The 20004-nt window shown below is 31.3% G+C and overlaps 3 protein-coding genes across 4 annotated transcripts; 1 reads left to right on the top strand and 2 right to left on the bottom strand.

Annotated features, from left to right (window-relative positions):
- Window positions 1-740: 740 nt before the first annotated feature.
- On the top strand, window positions 741-4197 carry LOC105429400 (trafficking protein particle complex subunit 13). Its single transcript, XM_011642356.2, has 10 exons — window positions 741-964; window positions 1263-1431; window positions 1992-2076; window positions 2213-2340; window positions 2423-2540; window positions 2618-2714; window positions 2782-3008; window positions 3304-3404; window positions 3477-3624; window positions 3689-4197. Exons 1-10 carry the CDS (start codon window positions 922-924, stop codon window positions 3770-3772), a joined length of 1200 nt encoding a protein of 399 aa, XP_011640658.2. The 5' UTR covers window positions 741-921; the 3' UTR covers window positions 3773-4197.
- Window positions 3792-7648, bottom strand: LOC105429399 (GPN-loop GTPase 2). Of its 2 annotated transcripts, none has more exons than XM_011642353.2 (7): window positions 6890-7648; window positions 6402-6509; window positions 5000-5307; window positions 4730-4935; window positions 4527-4641; window positions 4216-4411; window positions 3792-4134 (listed from the first exon to the last, which is right to left on the bottom strand). In XM_011642353.2, exons 3-7 carry the CDS (start codon window positions 5118-5120, stop codon window positions 3897-3899), a joined length of 876 nt encoding a protein of 291 aa, XP_011640655.2. In that variant the 5' UTR covers window positions 5121-5307; window positions 6402-6509; window positions 6890-7648; the 3' UTR covers window positions 3792-3896. The 2 variants fall into 2 exon arrangements, with proteins under 2 accessions (XP_011640655.2, XP_011640656.2); XM_011642354.2 differs by having other exon boundaries at window positions 4216-4360.
- A 144-nt stretch (window positions 7649-7792) lies between these two features.
- On the bottom strand, window positions 7793-19779 carry LOC105429401 (polycomb group protein Pc). The gene is made up of 5 exons (XM_011642357.2): window positions 19494-19779; window positions 13594-13637; window positions 13400-13520; window positions 12305-12715; window positions 7793-11943 (listed from the first exon to the last, which is right to left on the bottom strand). Exons 1-5 carry the CDS (start codon window positions 19551-19553, stop codon window positions 11317-11319), a joined length of 1263 nt encoding a protein of 420 aa, XP_011640659.2. The 5' UTR covers window positions 19554-19779; the 3' UTR covers window positions 7793-11316.
- Window positions 19780-20004: the final 225 nt, after the last annotated feature.

The following is a 20004-nucleotide window of genomic DNA, read 5'->3' as shown; positions in this document are numbered from 1 at the left end:
GCGTAAAATCGTACACAATCTGTTCAAGTTCAAACTTTTTTTCTAAGCTTTCAATCATAAATCCAAAAATATAGTATTGTTTATTTTATGTATATTGTTATGTATATTGTTTATTCATCTAGTCCGAAGTGCGGAACGTACTCATTTTGTATATATAAGTTAGAATTTTTGTATTAAGGAAATGAAGATCTGATGTAACAACTGTACGAGCTAAAATTACGTGAATTTAAAAAATTTTTTTCTTTACTTTTTATTTACTTGTTAAATAGATTGTTTCGCATATTCTTTTTGTGCGTATTTTAATGGCCTAAAAGGATTTTGCAATCTATCAAGCCAATAAAGTCTCATTATAGACACCGCTTAAGAAAGATTGAATGAAAAATCTTTTCATCTTACTTGTATCTAATTCTTTTGTAAACATCGCAAAGTTTTGACATCGCAATTAATTTAAATTATCGCACGCAAAATAGTCAAATTAGCTTAACAAAAAACAATATTGCATATAACGATAAGTAACAAAAAATAATATTGTTATTAAATAACAAGTAACATAAAGAATGAATTCCTTTTGAAATGTTTTAATTATATATCGAGCAGATTTTGATTGATCGACTAATTCTTGATTTATCGATAGATTTGCTCTATAGCTATGCCTTTCACTCTATATCTTCTCTTTTCCTTTTTTCTCAACATCTGATTATATATATATCTATATATCATCTTGTATAGCTATCTCATTTTAAGTGTACTGGCATACATATACATACGACGCGTCGTAGCTGAGAAATGGATTTGATATGATGTAACGAAAGAGGTTAAGTTTCTGGAGTGACAACAATAATTTGACAACGATATATAAATAATTTTTATTTTAACAATATATTTGTTTAACATTTTTTTTTCGTGACTTGATTGAAAAAAATGGAAATCAAGACAAAAAGTGAACATTTGGTGGCCTTGAAAGGTATATAGCATATATAGTTTCTTGAAACGGCAAGAAGTGTATTGTTTTTCAATCTTTTATGTCCATTTCTATTAATAATTAATTACAATCTCGATTTAATTTTTTTTATTAGAATCTTTTCTAAAAATTATAAAAAGATAAAAATAAAAAGACAACTCCAAAATTAAAATTAGAAACGGACAGAAAGACTAGAGACTGTTAGTGACACGTAATTTTTTAATGCAACAATCTCTAATTGGAAAAATGTAGCTATATAACAACTATATCCATTAATAACATTTCAAATTATTTTCTATAGTAATGAGATTAACACGACCTACCTTGGCAAATCCCATGGTTGTCACATGTGATTCTACAGATTTGCCAGGCAATACACTAAACAATGAACTTAAAAATGATTGCACGGCATTGCAAGGTATGGAAGTGCTAGCTATAGGACAATTTATGGTACTGCCCCAAAGCTTCGGGTATGTTTTTTGCTTAAGAATTTTTCTATCAATTCAATTTTTTATAAGTCTCATATATATATATATATATATATATATATATATATATATATATATATGAGCTTATAAAAAATTGCCTCTGTAGTCGAAAAAATAAGATGCCTGCCCGGTAAGCAAGAGATCCAGGTTTGATTCCTGGCTGAGGTGATATTTTTTGCAAAAATAATTACAAATTTTTACAACTGATTCGTGGTCGGGCCTCGTCATGGCACACGCTCTCTCTCTTCTTATCCTCTTTTTATAAAACTAAGATCATCAAATATAATTCTAAAGATAATAAAATGGTCGTATATATATATATATATATATATATATATATATATATATGACTTATAAAAAATTGAATTGATAGAAAATGTACAAGTATTCACGCGCGCGCGCGCGCGCGCGCGCGTGTGTGTGTGTGTGTGTGTGTGTGTGTGACTTATAATTATATATATATATATATATTTATAAGTCACACACACACACACACATACACATGTTTTGTCAACAATATTGAAAATGATATTATTTCACAGAAACATATATCTAGGAGAGATATTTTCCAGTTACTTATGTGTTCATAATGGCAGTAATCAAGTGGTGAAAAATGTTACTGTAAAAGTAAGTTTTAATTATAATATCTTATATAATATCTATATATAATATCTTAAGATGATAACATCTTATCTGCCATATCATATTGCATATTCTTATATTTTCTAATATTGTATATTCTTAATATATTTATATTTCATAGGCAGATTTACAAACAAGTACGCAAGTAATCCCACTCTCCAGTAGCAATTTGGAAGGGAAAGAATTAGCGCCTGACAGTACAGTGGATGAAGTTATTCATCATGAAGTTAAGGAAATAGGTACACATATGTAAGAATACTTGTACATTTTTGTATTAAAAAAAATTTATTTCTATCTTTAAGTGATAAATATATCTCTCGTATCCCCCCAGATTAGTTTGTGAAGTATCATACATTAATCAGATTGGACCTCCATTGTCATTTAGAAAGTATTTCAAATTCCAAGTGGTTAAACCACTGGATGTGAAGACCAAATTTTATAACGCAGAGGTAATATTTATATATCTAATTTAATGCTATTACAAATGTTCTTATTTGGCAATGTGTTCTCACAATATTTCTTCAAGTCGGATGAGGTATATCTCGAGGCACAAATACAAAATCTAACAGCTGGGCCAATTTGCTTAGAAAAAGTTGCCCTTGAATCATCCCATCTATTCAATGGTAAGTTTTTTTTATCAGAAGAGCATTGATTGTAAGAGCTTTATATTGAAAATGTTGTGCGCCGTAGTGACTACATTAAATACAAACGACGAGGGAAAATCTATTTATGGAAGCGTGAATTTATTAGATACAGGTTGTAGTAGACAATATTTATACTGTTTAAAGCCACAATCAAGCTTATTGAAAGATCCGAAAATGATGCAAAATGCTACTAATATTGGCAAGTTGGATATTGTGTGGAGAAGCAATCTAGGAGAGAGAGGAAGATTGCAAACGAGTCAGTTACAAAGAATGGTATGTTGTAATATTTAATGACGATGAGTTCACCTCTGATTAGTATTCTATATCAGAGATCTTTTTTTAAAGAAAAGAAAAGAAAATGGAAATATTTGACACAATAAAAATATTCATTGGCATTCAATATCTTGTGTTGGTATATTCAATATGTCAGTATCGAAATTATCATCTTTTTCATATTATTCTTTTCTAAAAAAAGGCCATCATAATTTAGAATGATCAACCGGAATCTCTGACTGAAAACTGGACAAGTATGCACCGATCACATGTAAAATTGAATTGATTGTTTCAGGCACCTGAATATGGAGATCTCAGGGTTATCATGAAAGATGTTCCTTTAAAAGTTTATCTTGAAGAATCAGTTAATTGCATATGTCATATAATAAACACATCGTAAGTGCGACCGCAATCAAAATACAAAAAATTATTGTGGATATAATAATTCTTTCTCATTCTCTTGTACAGAGAAAGGAGTATGGAATTATTATTGAGTTTAGAATCGAATAATTCCATAGCTTGGTGCGGAATGTCCGACACAACAATCGGCACTCTGAAACCTGGAGCTTCTATGGACATACCTCTTTGCTTCATTACACTAGATACAGGCATTATCGTAAGTACTTTATTTATAAGGACTCGCTAATGCATTTTTATTAAATATTATCCTTTTTTTACAGACTATTTCTGGTTTAAAACTAATGGATACATTTTTAAAGAGAGTTTATGATTATGATGATCTAGCACAAATTTTCGTTAATTAATGAAAAATAATAAGAGCACTTTTATTAATTATATTTAGCATTTATTGTTTATAAACATAATAAACATTATCAAGATATTCTTAAAGATAAATGTAATATAGATGTCAAGCTAATGTTAGAATGTTCATAAATATTCGTCTAATGTTGACATTCTTTCATTTTCGCTGACCGCTCCTACTGCATATGCGAGTAACATTTGAACGTCTCGCGGTTCATTACCACCGAAAATATACCCATTGGCTTTATCCACTGCGTTCTTTACTTGTAGCAACAATGCTTTGTTGGTAATATCTAACGGTATGAAACTAACAAGACTATAGTCTTCGATTATTGATACTAGCGAAGTATTAAGTTTTTTGTATCTGTAAAAAAAGTATATCAGTTTAAAAAGAGCTTTTAGAAATTAATAAAATATTTGCATTAAATTTCTTATATTTACTTACTTTGCAGTAAAGGGATTTTCATCTAATTGTTCCAAGAGATATTTTAAATCCAATACCTCTGTATAAAAATCTATATTGAACGCTAGGCAATCGTTGAATTTTTTCATTTCATCGAACTTGGTCATAACATTCACATGAGGCAAACCTATTTGTAACATCACTGTTGTGCAAAGAATTAGAGAGGACAGATATTTCCCTATAAATTAAAAAAAAAAAACAAAAAAATTATATCTTGAGTAAATAATGGAAAGTAAATAATCTAGTATTGTTATTTCATACAATTGTTAACTGATTCAAGCAAATATATTTACCAGGATCACTACAATGATGTGAATCCACGAGATGAACGCTACATAATCTCACTAAATTTTGACTCAATTTTTCCACTATATGGCTCACTGATTTATGATGCGTATATAATTCTACCTATTACATTTATGATATATTATTTGTTACACATAACATGTAAGACATAAAATAGAAAAAAAAAAATGTAAATGGAAATGTTACTCACTTGGCCAGGACAATCAAAAATAAGATAGTAATCGCTTAAATTTAAAACTTTTGCGATGAGCCATTCGACTTCAGTTTCTAGGAGTTCCATACAATGGACCAAAGCTCCATTTGGTCCAAGTCCAAAATGTGTCATGACTTCATCATGTTTAACTAATTCAGATATATCTACTGCTGGTGTATACTCCATGTTTTCATTTGCTGGATCTAAGATGTAGCAATTATGTTTATTCAAATTTAGCCAAAAAGAAAAAAAACAAAATATTTATACCAATATTAATAACAGCCACTTTTCTTCCAATGGATTTTAAAAATTTGGACATTGCATTGCAATATGTTGTTTTCCCACTACCAGGCGGGCCGATAACAAGTTGACCGAAAATTAAACTCATAATGATTCAATTTATATTACATTACCATGGTTTTATTTGATTTACAACAGTGACGATAGATTTCAAAGTTTCTAAGTCATAATCTTTTAGTGCTATTGATAGCAGTAATGGTTTTTCAATGTTAATTTGTTGTGCTATGTATCTGGCAGCTACATGAACGTCGTTGTTATCATTGCCAAAGATTGTCCTATAAATTTTAATAATTAAATAAATAATTCATTAATTTTGTTCATTCATTAAATAAATAATTCAATAACTTATTTGAGTACTAAGTAATGTGATTGCTTATTATTCACATTCAAATCGTTAACATCAAAAAATATAGACGAGCAAGCATGCTAAAGATGAACTCAACTGCTATTGTGATTTTTGAAATTTGATTAGGATTTACAATTAAAATAGTTTCAATCTATTAAAAACAAATGAAGATATGAATTCCCTGAATTAACCAACTAGCTCCAACCAAATTTTCTATCAGATAAATAAATGACCTATTGATTTATAAACACACTTGCAAAATATTGTTTATATTAGAATATTAAATTAAAAAATTATACTTCTATACAAATGTTATGCATTTACCTGCGTAAAAAAATCAGTAATTTTGAGAAAAATTATAGCAACCTAATATAGAAAGCAAAGTGATACACATATAATCAATACACACAGCAAAGTGATACACATATAAATCAATTTCTTATCACAATATCTGATTCATTGAAAAATCTCAATAAAAGTATGACTGATCAAAACAAGATCAAATAAGAGGATCTTACACATCTAGTAAATTTTATCTAACTTATGACTATCATCAACTTTTCAACATGTAATAAAAGGAATAGCTCCAATCAAATACAAGTTTTCAATGTAACAAAACAAGATGTCTTCTATAAATCTTTTGATGCAGGAGGTCTATAAGTTTGCTGTTTGGAGAAGTTATAAGAATAAAGCTCTATTTTTCACTTTTCTCAAACTTGAAGTATATTTTATTTTAAATAGTATACTAGTTTAGTGATAAAAAAATATCTCCTAATTATACAGTTCCATAAAAATTATTTTCTCATACAAAATGGGTTTGATTAGATATACATATTTGATCAGGACTATTCCAAATGTAAACGCATCATTATAGTATTTTCCGTATAAATTTTTACATACAGTTTAGCATTTAAATAGTTGAATAACTTTAAACTATTATATATATATGTTGATAATTATTATAAACATTATATTATATCAAAGCTATATATAAATTGTAATTGTAAATACATTGTTACTTACTTTATTGTAAATACGTCGCTATTATAACCGTTCACAGAGGATTCACGATTTACCGTCAATAATGTTCCAAACTTTTTAAAATGCGTTATGATCAGCAGAATCCGATTGCTGCAAAAATTAAAGTATGATAGCGTGATTGTCAAATATATAACAACAATTAAAGAATTTTCATGTCAATAAAACAACATCAATGTGAATATTTTCTGAGTTCGCCAATCTCTAAGTTTAATAATTTTATAATTTTATAATTTTTAAAAAGTCTAAAAGGAAGATTGAGCCTCATAAATATTGACTCCTTCAATTCTTTCAACAATTTAAATAGTAAGAAATCTCAGTAAAACTTAGAAATAAGTTTTAAATATTGTGAAGAAAAAACTAACATTGTAAGATTAATATAAAATCAAAATCTTGTTTAAACGAATAGATATTATGCATTTTACAAAGTAAATCTATTTCCTAGAAAGATGCATAAAAAAATCATCTAGTACCTATAAAGTTTTAAAACGATATCAATTTGATGGCCATTTGTAACGATACCACAGGCACATTCACTCATATTTCTTTCACATTCCTAAATTTTACATTAAATCTCGCAAATATTATTCAAAATCTAATATAATTCTCTAATAATTCCGAAAAAATGAATGCGTAGATTTGCAGCAGTGATGCCGGATGATGCTATGTCAGCTCTCCAGCCCAAGATTTGTTTTCTGCTCCTGTACTGGGCTGCACTAAAACTTTTTATTAGACTTGAAATATATATATATATATATATATATATATATATATATAAAAGCGTATACTATAGCGTAATTCAGCTACAAAAAACTGATTATGTATGTATGGATATTCACTGTCGGTACTGAAAACATATAGGTTATGTCATATATTACACAAAGAGAAACCTGAGAGCGGCCATCTTGGCCTTTTCGTGGGACTACGAAAACCTCCGAACGCACCTCAAGTTCCATTTTAGCATATTGGAATTAAGTAGCCACTTTCATTCTCTGACACTGCCGACAATTCCATTCTGGTGTATTGCACAATTCCGTGCACAATTTATATCAAAAGTATGCTTACGTAATTATACATCTATTTCGCATAATTTTTTTTATTATAGAATAGCGTATTGATGAACATTAATATTAATATATACATTTATCAACATATTTATATTCATATATATGTATACACGCGCGCATGTGTGTAAGTTATAAACAAAAAATAGATTCATTATCCAATCTTGTCCAAGGCGTTTTCTTATCCAGAATTTCTATGAATCCCTAGCCAAGGATCCTTACCATGCAACTCTCGTTTCTTCTTTTTAATAAATTGATACACGATATATCAAAATATTCGCGAGGAAGAAATAATCGAATCTAGAAACAACCTGACTTCAAGTAGAGATTTATTGAAATATAAGGAATCTGTACCAGACAGAACTAAAATTATCGTTAAATTTGGTACTACCGGGGTTCACGTATCATATATGCCCGCGTAATCACTGTTATCGGTTCGTATTTTTTTTTCTTTTATGTATAAGTAGTTTGAATTGAATATATTTATAAGTACAGAACAATATCGAAGGTACGCACACAGTCTATCTTCAAGATCTAAAGCTGAGAAAAAGATTCCTCTCTCTTTCTTTCCACAAATCTATCAGTTGCAATTTTACGTTTACAACTAGAGGGGAGAGGGAAATTTTCGTTTCTCTTTATTTATATATGTACAATTGATAATTCAAAGATTTATATAAGCCATCCTCACGTGTTTCACCTGACAGGGCGAAATACAAGTTTCGTCCAGCTATGTACAATTCTTTTTTTTTTACAAGGACTGCCTTCCATATTTTTATATACAGTAGTTTACATTATACAATTGAAATATGTTTATTTATATTTCAATCTGCCCTATTGATAATGTATCGCGAATGTACAACGTCAGATTTTATGCAAATGGCCCCGTTTGAAAGGAAAAAAACGCACATATTCTTTTTTTATCTATTATCCAAGAGAAATCATCGGAACCTTTTTTCGTGTTTTTTTTTTTTGAAAAATTTCTTTAAATTTTTGTTCTTTCAACATACATTTATCTGACGAGATAATCATGCTAGATGCAGAAGACAACTTATCGTACCAGATATTGAATGTGTTCTTAAATGGGACATACCGCATACATATACAGTCTAATTACAATTATACTAAGAATAGAAATCTAAAAATCTTTCTATTAAAATTAAATAATAAATAAGCAACATATTTTTAAATTTAACGCGCGCGTGTGTGTGTTACACACACACACACACACACACACACACACACACACACACACACACACACACACACACACACACACACACACGCTAAATTTAAAATATATATATTTAAATTTAAAAATATATATTTTATATATGTATAATATATATATATATAATATATATATATATATGTATATGTATATATAATATATATGTGTGTGTGTGTGTGTGTGTGTGTGTGTGTGTGTGGTAATGTGTGTGTGTGTAAGTAATATGTATATATATAAAATATAAAATATGTATATGTGTGTGTGTATTAAATATATATTAAATTTTACACATTTAATATACATTTAATCCGAGAAACATTTTTTTTAACTTAATGTTATCCACAGCAGGCGCCCGCGTTATCTTTCGTTCCATCAAGTATTTGCATCATGCTTCATCAATGCTGTACGTGCCTAATGCAACAGAAAGAAGTTTCGAAGGATTAATAACGGATGTAATTTCGCCAAGTTCAATTTCCATTGTTATAAAAAGACCTACATCAAATGTTTCATTCAGACGCGAATAAGCAGAAGCATCATTGACAGCTGTATTTAGTGAACATGAAAAGCCAGTAAATCTACATGGAAATTAATTAAATTGTTTGCTTAAATACCTAGATCACAATCTTTCGTAGAGATGTATTCTATCGCATCAGTACAAAAGTCGATGAAAATTATTAGCTATTTGTACTTTTGAATTTTTTTACTTCTTAAATATCTCGATCTTCTTTGAATTGAACTTGGTAACTATTTAGAATTTTTTTTTATCTTCAGTAACATCACATATGATTTGCTCTGCAGAGAAACAAAGGAACAAGATCTAATAATTAGAAAACGAATCTAAAAATTATAGAGAAAAAAGCAATAGCTAATAAAAAAATGAAGAAAATAGGAAAATGAGAAAGAAAAAGATATATCGTGTCTGCAAATAGTACATTATTTCTTTAATTCTTGTTAAAAAGAGAAAAGATTTAAAGTTATTTTAAATTATTTAAACACACACAGCATCAACTATGGCATTACAAACCATTTGTAAATAGCTAATTTTTTTTTTAAATTTTATTTGGATTTGTTCTTGTAAGTTTGGAAACAAAATTCTCATTTATGTGATTATAAAGCAGTCTTAAGCTGCCTTTGCTGCGTAATGGGACCATTTACTGTGGAAAAAAAACGAATGATGACGCACTGCAGAGTAATGATAATGAGGAAAATTGATTGCTATGTCAATCTTAGATAACATAGATTTAACTATATCATTATGATTGTGAAAGTGCACATAAAATATGCATCGTGCAGCATCGCTGAAACGGTAATAGTAGCATATTCTTGATCAGATTTGGATTGTTGTACTAATTTTAATATTCGCTTTTGCATCAAAGAAGGTATCCATCTGGTGGCTCCTTCTCTCTCTATTTATCTATTTATAAATATCTATATATCTATATAGATATATAGATAGATAGATAGATAAATTCCGATATAGTAGATTCACTAAGAGATATTCAATGATCTTGAGAGTGTAACAGTCGATATGCGGGACCTTCTACACTAAATAAAAATACTTAATTATACACGAGGAATAATATAAAATCGAATGAAGTATTCGATGAAAATGCATTGCTAAACGATATTGCGAGTTAGTTCATCAAACTCGAAGAAATAAAAACGCAGCACTATTAACAATGGTTCAAATACTCTCTTTATATACAATTATGCAATCTTTCTTCGAATCAAACATGATATTTTTGTCCAAAATTTTTGGATCGTTCATGTTCTTGTGTACCTTTAAGATTTAATTTCATCATATTTTTCTTTTAATATTCTATTTCTCAACACATAACAAAAGTCATCGATGAATTAGATATATTATAATGCGTTGAGAACTAATTCTCTTTTTCAAAATAACTCGAAACGTCCCCCCCCCCCTCCCAATTGCTTCTGCGAAGCAGTTTCAATATTCTAAAAACGAATTAGAAAAATACTTTTTTTTCTAGACATCTCGCGTGTATAATATATATTCCATAGTATAAAAACAAAAGTTAAAGATTTTATTTTATAGCATTTCATTAGCGTTCTAAAATAAGCAAATAATAAAATCAACTCGAAGATGTAATATTCTCTAAGTTTTCCAGATCTGCTCCGCATGTGTTTAAAATCTATCAAGCTTTTTAAAATATGTTGACAATAGGTATGACATATACTCGGTATACAATGAACTTATCATACCGACATCTCGTTAATTTTTACAATCAATTTACATAGAACATCTGAACATATCGATCAATTTTCAATTTTGAAAAAAAAATCTCACGAATCTTCATGTCATGATCGGTCGATCTCGATTTAAGAGTCTCTATTCGAGATTCATGCGAATCTGATCAGTGCTTTAAGTCAGATTTTTGCGCAATACTCAACTCTCTGCAATTTTCATTGCAGCACTGTGTGACGTCATCTTCATCAATCAAGAGAATAAAGTTTAGTATTATAATTATATCTTCACCTTAATGTTCGACGTGTGAAAATAATTTATATTTACACATTATTCAATACAACTCGAAGTGGATATTCTCGATGCAGGACCATCAAAAATAACAGATATCATTCTTGAAGCTCAAAGGGTTTCTTTAGGATCTCTTTCTCGAAAGAAACCCTTTTCAGTCTTGCACTCCCTGATGGTAACGGTCTTTAGATTAACTGTAACGTCCGTGATAAACACTTGATCCGCCACGGGGTTTCTCGCATGCCAATAATCCGTGCCGGGATTTGTAAGCGGAACATAGATTTCTGACTTTGGAATCTCAGTTTGCTTGACATTCAAACTATTGTTGTTGTTGTTGTTGTTGTTGTTATTAGGGCTGTGGTGTCCATTCACGACAGTAGGTAACCTATTGTTATTAGTGTAAGAGTCCGTAGGACTGGGTGATTTGTGACCGTTTGCTTTGTCAGCAGCCGTGACTGCACCGTTTGATTTATCCTGCTTCTGCTCTAATAATTGCTTCTTCTTCGTTGCGGGTTGCTCCAAAGGTGTATCTATTTGAGGAGACAGCGGTGCCAGCGGTGCCAGCGGTGCACGTGGAAGAGATGGTGGTGGACCGTGAGGTACGTCAGCTTCGGGACGCTTCTTATCCTGTATTGCCGGCGCCGGCGTCGTCGGAACTGCTGGTAGAGGTTCTTCCGGCGTCGATTTCAAGCTAGAGGATGATGGCCTTCTTTGATTTTGACCGTTAGCTTTATGACTCTGTAACAGGATTGTTGATCTTGTTTTAGAAAATATCACTCAGTCGCGATGCGACTGTTGGTCTGGTATTTGTAACTATTTCTCTATGTTCATCAATACTTCTAGTTTCCTAAAAGTTAATGACAAATCAGATATGCAAGTTACATAAACTTTGTATATATTAAGCAGAGGTTTACTTGGCTAATACAACATTAGTTAAAGTGTTATCGACATTTACTTTTAGAATTTTTATATGTGCGTATAAAGAATTTTTTTTATAAACATATAGGAACTTTTAGCAATTTCGTAACATAATAATTTGATTACAATATTTCAATGTAGTAATAAGTAACAATACGCTCTTATAATTATCAGAACTTACATGATAAGATGGAGTTGTGGAATTGTTCTTCAAGGGTAATAATCGAGGAACTTTGTTTGGGGGCGGACTACCACTGCCACTACTAGGACTGCTCGTAGTAATTGTTACTCCAATCTTGCCGGATTGACTAAGAACCTCTGCCTTCCTCTTCATACGTTCTTTTCTCGGCAAAAGGGGAATGTCCATACTGCTGTTTGAACTGTCAGAATCGACGCTGAACGTTGATACTAATTCTGGCGGTGTCGGAGATTCATGGCTGTCTAAGGAACTTGGAAGTGTGTCCTCGTCGGGGGCTACTGAATTTAAACGAGGAGCCGAAGTGCTGCCCGTTGTTGATTCATCTTGACTATCTTCACCTACCCTTTCGTCTCCGCCGGGCTCCTCATCGACGACAAGATTAGACAGTTGTTCCTAAAGATGGAGATTGTCAATTAAGAATTATTGTGCAAAAAAAAGCATCCCTAATCCCCTAATCCATTTTCGATCCTGTAGCTCAAGGTGACTGTTTTACAGAATGAAGAAAGATTTTATGAATAGCTATATCTAACCAAAAAGAAAACATCAACATAAAATTCATCAAAATACTAAGCTATTAAAACAATTCGGTATAATGTGAAAGTGATAGATAATCTTTTGAGCTATCTTCGCAATTCAAAATATAATATCATATACAAGATGTATGTGTAAATAATCATCGTTATTACTTGCATCGACAATCTTAAAGTTAAACATTAAAATATTTAAAAATAAAATACGTTTTATATTCATGATGAATAAAGTCATCTTTAAAAGGGAAAAAGAACATAATAACGTAATGACATAACGTAATAAAAATTATAATAATGATGATAATTTTTTTGCAATATACTTATTAAAGATAATTAATGCTCAAACAACCAAAAATGCCCGAACAAAAAATAGGCTACACTACACATAAACTATATTTATAGTCAAATATTATTAAAATCAACGCAACACAATTAATTGAATGCTCGTGCTTTGTTAATGTAATTTAGTGCAATTCAAATCAAAATATTCTGCAATCTATTTAAAGTAAATATCTATGTAAAGCAAATATATATCGCTCATTCTTACGTTGTATCTAGTATCCCTTCGCCTCGGCCTTCTGGTGGGCACTTCACCCTTTTGACTTTCCTCATACAGTTCAATTAATCTAACATCCAAGATATTCTCTTCTGGTTCCCATGTGTTGTATCTGAAATAATAAGAAAAATCATAAATTCCGGACATTATTCTATCTAATAACAGATCTCCAATTTCATACTCACTTTTTGCTCCATCCTTTCCATTTAACAAGATATTCGATCTTGCCCTAAACAAGAAAAAGAGTAAAATCTATTAACGATTGTCAACAATAATTTTCAACATGCATGTGAAAACACGTGTACTTTAATAAACGATGATTGAGAAATTAAATTATAAATTGCTCCGCGATAAAAATTCCACAGATATTAATTCAAACCGAAATGTAAGAGAATGAAGAGAAATTATTGAGTCGTTTAATACAATTACATTGACAGCAAACACGATAAACGTCACTGCATGGAATGACACGCGAGGAAACGTGCGCGAGTTGTCGTTTCATTATTCTCAATTATCGTGACGTCACCACGTGGATATACCTGTCCATTCGGGAGAGAATTGCGATCGAACCACTATATTTTTAAAAACATGGGAAAACTGTGGAGATCCGTACAAAACATAACAGATATACAATCGCGAGTCTGCAATAGGAAAAATAAAAGATTTTTCCATCTGTAATTATGAAAAATTGAAAGAACTTTCGAGAGGGGGATGTTTGTATTTTTTAGATTAGCATATATAACAAATAGTCATTTCTTATTTAAATTCTTTATTTCTTATAAATATGTGTCAGCAAGAGTTATTCAAAATGTATATCTCAATTCAGTTTAATCGGTGAGTTTAATAACATTTTCAATTGCAAATGTAAAAGTGAATTGTAATATTAAACTAAATATATGTGTATTGAATAGAAAATACATTTGGATCTAAATTAAGTTTTGATCATTTAAGTGGAAGCCAAAATAAAAAAAAAATAATAAGCCAAAATAATTTGTTAATCGCTTTTCAAATCAAATATTCATTGTTTTCAAATAGTTCTAATAGTTCAATAATTGAATGTAATATTCTTTGATTATAACTTTTCATACCTAATTTATAAAATTATAATTTGTTTTAAAGCACGAAATATCATTAATCGTTTCGGAGTAAAAATTTATTGCAATTAAAAATAATATATAACGATCAATTTATGTTAAAGATAACTTTAATAATTTTAATGATATACAGATCACTATATTTTTAAAAAATTGTATAGAAGGCTGGGGCAAAAAATTATGCCGTACATCTCGATGTACGAAAAGAAGCTTTGTATACTTGGTTCTCTATGTAATTTCACTTATTTTTCATATCATTGAATAATTTTTAATTATTACTCTTGTAACATATTGCTAGCCAAAGAGATATTTATAGATAGAGACAGACTTTTGTTGTTGTATTTATATGCAAACTCCATATTTCATGACATATGACGTTCAACATTGTCCCTATACAGCACTGGCGTAGTCGCCATGTAACATGTAACTGCGTATTAATCACTTTCATATTTACTCATAATTTGATTTATCATTATCCCAATGTAGTTGTGCTAATAGTTGAGCTATGCTGAGGGGGATATCAACATCAGAATTACACCATTGCGTCCACGTGTTGCGCAACGTGCACCGGACAGATCGTGCCGATAAGATATGTCGATTGATCGATACGAGCCGACTCACCTATCAATAGGTGTAATTATAGGTTATCCTAATGCGATAATCAAGGCTCCTGAGTACTCAGCTGAGTACTCTGCGTTGACGGTAGTAGTGACGTACCATCGCGGTGAAAAATAGAAGCTCATTCATCCTTATTCATTCTTATCCTTGTTTATCTTTATATATGACGCACGGACAATAAAATTTCTTACTGCTGCTATTTTCGTTATTATCTTCTTAATCGTGCAGCGTGTATTTGAGTCGTAAAAATGGGCGGCAGCGAAAATTATCTTCGGACATTACATGTAAAAGCATTTTTTCCACTTCTTTCAACAGCTGTCAAAACTGGTGTTTTCTGCCTAAAGAGGTTTCATTTCATGTGTCTTTTATAGCTATTTATTGACTATCAGAAAGAGAAAGAATAGCAGCCGTCCATTTTCACAAGTGTCCTAAAGCCATAGTCAGGTGTTATTTTAGTCAAATATTTATTCGCAAAACTACCGCAATAAACTTTATTGTGTCATTTTTCGCCTATGACGTCACGATTGCGATATGGCCGCCTACATCGGGTTAATGCATACCAAACGCTGATATACATGAAATTATTCAAATGTAAAAATATAGTATAAATACTTCAAAACAATTAGATAAATAGTCAACAATGAATTTGTCACATTATTTAATTAAATATGAATTAATAATTTCATTATCAAATAACATTATGCTACTACATTTAGATATTTCATATATAGCAGTCTTTAATGTGCATTAACCCAGTGTAGTGGCAACGGAATCGAATTCGCTATTAATGCGACGCGAGAAACGCGTCGAGCGGTACACAATCGTACACAATCGTACACAATCGTACACAATCGTACACAATCGTACACAATCGTACACAATCTCTCATACGTTTTCTCATACGTCAATCGCTGGGCAGATCGAATCGTATGATTGGTGGAAGGTCGATTCGTCATCAGTTAACGAGTTAAAGCCGGTCCATCAAAATCGCGCGCGAAATAAACAGGTTAGGTGCGTATTTATATTTCTGGATCGATAAATCTCTCTTGATACAAAACAAAAAGTACAAGAATGGTAAGAGAAAGAACTGATGAGGAACTGATCGAATAGAAAAGAAAAAAAAAATGAAAAAAGAACGATGAAAAGCATTGAGTTAGTTTAATATAATATTGAATTTACTAATACATAAAGTTGTTCGCATATCGAAAGCATATTCAAGGTGCAAGTGCTCATCTAAATATTCATGTGTTATGACTTGATTATTCGAGAAACCGCAACATTATTTCAGTGATTAAAAGTGTTAGTCACAATTTGACCTATCCATATTCGAATGCTCGCTCGTCGCAAGACCTGTGCAAACTAATAACTTATTAATTATTGTGAAAATTACAAAATGGTAAAGGATTTTTCTATTCGATATAACCCTCACCACTTACTTACAAGAGGTAATTATCGATGATTATTATCATTTATCCTTATAAAATATAAGAAAAAAATAAGCGAAACTTTAAAAATTTAAAAACATTTGACTATCACGTCACGTGAGCTTACATATTACTATATCATCTTATGATACGTACAAAAAGTGAGCAATATCGTTTCACTTTAATGTAGAAAGTATATACAGTTCTCATAGCAAATAGCTAACATGTAGTAAATGCACAAAGAGAAGAGATTTTTAACTCGACACTGAAAATTTTGTGTGTGTGTGTGTGTGTGTGTGTGTGTGTGTGTGTGCGCGTGTGTGTGCGTGCAAAGGATTAATCCAATAAATTTTTCAATATTGCACTCTTTCTAATATAATTATAAATGTTATTTTATTAAAATGTCTAAACTCTATATCTTATTTTACGAAAAGCACACCCTCCCTTCCCTCCCTTAAGTAGAAAAAATTTTGATATTTTTCGAATTCTTACAAAGTTGAGTTTTAGAATTCATCAACTAAAGGGGATTAAAATCAATATGGATCGATTGGTTAAATTCTAATTTTCAACTTCCAGCATCCGTATATAATACAATTTGGGAATTACATGATTATTGGTGTTTTTGCTTTCTTAAAATCTCTCTAAGAAGTAAAATTTTTTAATTTCGCTAATGGAAATGTAAGAAAAAGAGAAAGGGATATTTCGATAGTTTATAAACGCGTGCATCTTCCACACCACTTTGCGGTGCGAATCGATAGCCCGGTCGATAACACGATCAGCTATTTTCATGGCTTACTACTCATTGGCGATGGGCCAATGACAGAAATGGCATGCCTGTGGTCCATCGTGATACACAGGTGTGACAGTTGGAAAACAATGACACGCGCGATACGTCGCGAAACGCGGCACGAATAAAGCCCTACGAATGAAATGGACGGGGAACGTGATCGACATGATAATGCAGAGCAGGTTGTCGTCTCTTCACGGAACGCCGTTACCCGATATTGTTACGAGTCGATAGTGTAACAATCGTGTCATCGATTCGTGAGAGAAAACATGCTTTAACTGACGTCCTATATGTGTGTCACCATCCCCCAGTTCGGCTTGCTCATTTTCTTTTCGAAATCGATCGATGAATCTATGATCGCGCAAACGGACGATGCAAGAGAATTAAAAATTGCGCATCGATAAAAAGAAAATCTTTAAAGATAAGATCGGCGACACAAATTATAATATTTCCTACGAATAAGCGAAAATCAAGCATTTCATTCGATCTAAGCGGCAAGTCTTACGTATCAAAGAATTTTTATTATTTGAAGAAATTTAGAAATTCTACAAATATAACTTTTGTCCATATAATAATTAAAATATATGGATTCGAATATAACTTGACAAATTTAATGCGGAAAATCGCAAAACGGCATGTTGAATCCACGAGATCATTAGAGTTAAAAAGATTTCGATTTTGATTTTATGATATTTACAACTTGATTCGAACGAAATTATGCTTTGCAAATTCGCGTTGGTATAACGAGCGACAGACAATCTCTTTGAAAATTTTGCAAGGAATTTCGCGGGAAATATATTTGCGACAAAGAATTGCCGCGAATGGCGCACATTTCATAGAAATGCGCCACCACACCGGTCGCTACCAGCTGATCGCTCTCTATACGGAACCTTTCTCCTATTCGAGCTCACCGTCGCATCGTCCGCCTTCGGAAATTCCCGTTAATCAGAAATTGTACAGTCTCAATTTACTTTTATACAAACCGAGGTGACAATAAAGGCACAATCGAAATATTCATATATCCATGTCGTCGTCGTATCATACCATATTGACATTCCAATAAGGTGGTAACAAATCAAAATTTCTTTCTATATCGCACCTGATTTGTACTAACAGATGTGACTAACTACAATATCTACTAAGTATAATCGATTCATATAGAGAATGTTATGTGACATTATATGAATTTAAAATTATGTTTTTGATGTAAACTGAGGTAGAGAGAATATTCTATAAATCTGAATTGGACCAATTTGAAACAGTTATTTAGTTATTTATAAGAATGTTTACAATTTATAAATAATGTCATAATTTTGCATATCTTTTTGTTTATATAGAAATAATGCTTAACAATTCTTTAATCCCAAGATATATGGAGAGATAAAAATCATAGTAGTGTAAGTCAATATAATTATAGAAAACAATGGAAACTGAATTAAGAGAACAGTCAAAAAAAATTGAAAAAAAATTTCTTAAAAAACATTTGATTTATTTCATTGTAAAAATAAAGAAAACACTTAGAAGAAAGAAAATGTAAAAATATATTTTTAAAAATTTCCGACTTACACTACACTATAATTCTCAACTCTCTATATAAAATATAGAAATAAGAGCAAATAATAATTAGAGCCGTTATGAGATTTCGTCGCATATTCCAAACGCATGAATCAATCTTTCGAGAAAAGTTTTACTTATTTTGTTTTACTATTTACTCCCTCTTATTTTTCTCGCAATCTTCATTTTACATTCAACTGAAGATAGAAACGAAGAAGATAGATTGTTATCAAAACATTTACACATTTATTTCGCTACTATGCATATCACATCGGATCAGTATCAATAAGATGCTTGGAAATTGAAAAATAATTAATACATATCAGACTTGTATCGATGAGATATTTTATATACTTGATTTTCTGAATTAAAATATCAGGAAATTGTTTTTGTTAATTCAATTTTTTTCAGCAAATTGATTCTTGTTATTTTAATTCAAAATCTATTTTTAGTACACAAGCCTTTTTTGGTTCAAGAAAAAAGAAAAAAAAAAGAAAAAAAGAAATGCGAGAAAGGGAGATGGAAAGAAGAAGGATAAAGCCGGTAATGTGCGATGTATAGATTCCGCCTGGTAACGCCATCTGGAGGCAGTGGCACGCGATACTAACCCGCTTTTCCCTCTTCTTCGTAATTCGCTCCGCAGCATAAACTCTGTCACCCAGCTCCATGGTTCGCGGTAATGATTCTCAATCCTCGTGTCGAAGGTAATCTTCCCTCAACTCGTGAGTACGTGTCGCGCGTGCGGTGTTTTGCGAAACACCATATGTAAACCGATGCGCGATGCACCGGCGGTAGACGGGAATCGATGACAGTCACACGCGCAGGTGTATATATATACAAATAAATGTATATAATCACACATACACATGTACACGCACGCGTATGAGTTAGCAGCGATTATTGTGTGCACGTGCGTCGTATGTTGCGTCACGCGAAAAAACGATCTCTCTCGTTCCGATCGATCGCGGCCGACTCGCGACTCACCGAATGGAGCACGGACACTGACATGCGTTGCGTACAATCGAGACACGTGCGCGACTACCACCACGTGGATGCGATTGTATATTTACAATCGTTTTCGGAGCGATCGAGCCGGTATATTCGCGCTTCACCAGACAC

Source organism: Pogonomyrmex barbatus, unplaced genomic scaffold (assembly GCF_055798465.1).
Source record: "Pogonomyrmex barbatus isolate J1 unplaced genomic scaffold, ASM5579846v1 scaffold16, whole genome shotgun sequence".
Taxonomy (NCBI): domain Eukaryota; kingdom Metazoa; phylum Arthropoda; class Insecta; order Hymenoptera; family Formicidae; genus Pogonomyrmex; species Pogonomyrmex barbatus.
The sequence above is the reverse complement of the archived record's forward strand: the minus strand, read 5'-3'. Positions and strand labels throughout refer to the sequence as shown.

Excerpts from the sequence above, each read along its gene's own strand:
- LOC105429400 (XM_011642356.2), top strand. The coding sequence starts at position 922 with ATGGAAATCAAGACAAAAAGTGAACATTTGGTGGCCTTGAAAG. Across the intron at positions 2,341-2,422 it reads AAGGAAATAGGTACACATAT|ATTAGTTTGTGAAGTATCAT; the intron begins GTAAGAATACTT and ends GTATCCCCCCAG. Across the intron at positions 3,009-3,303 it reads CGAGTCAGTTACAAAGAATG|GCACCTGAATATGGAGATCT; the intron begins GTATGTTGTAAT and ends TGATTGTTTCAG.
- LOC105429399 (XM_011642353.2), bottom strand. The coding sequence starts at position 5,120 with ATGAGTTTAATTTTCGGTCAACTTGTTATCGGCCCGCCTGGTAGTGGG. Across the intron at positions 4,412-4,526 it reads ACATCATTGTAGTGATCCTG|GGAAATATCTGTCCTCTCTA; the intron begins GTAAATATATTT and ends TTTAATTTATAG. Across the intron at positions 4,135-4,215 it reads GAAAATCCCTTTACTGCAAA|ATACAAAAAACTTAATACTT; the intron begins GTAAGTAAATAT and ends CTTTTTTTACAG.
- LOC105429401 (XM_011642357.2), bottom strand. The coding sequence starts at position 19,553 with ATGGAGCTGGGTGACAGAGTTTATGCTGCGGAGCGAATTACGAAGAAG. Across the intron at positions 13,521-13,593 it reads TGGAAAGGATGGAGCAAAAA|ATACAACACATGGGAACCAG; the intron begins GTGAGTATGAAA and ends TTATTATTTCAG. Across the intron at positions 12,716-13,399 it reads GAAGGGATACTAGATACAAC|GAACAACTGTCTAATCTTGT; the intron begins GTAAGAATGAGC and ends CTCCATCTTTAG.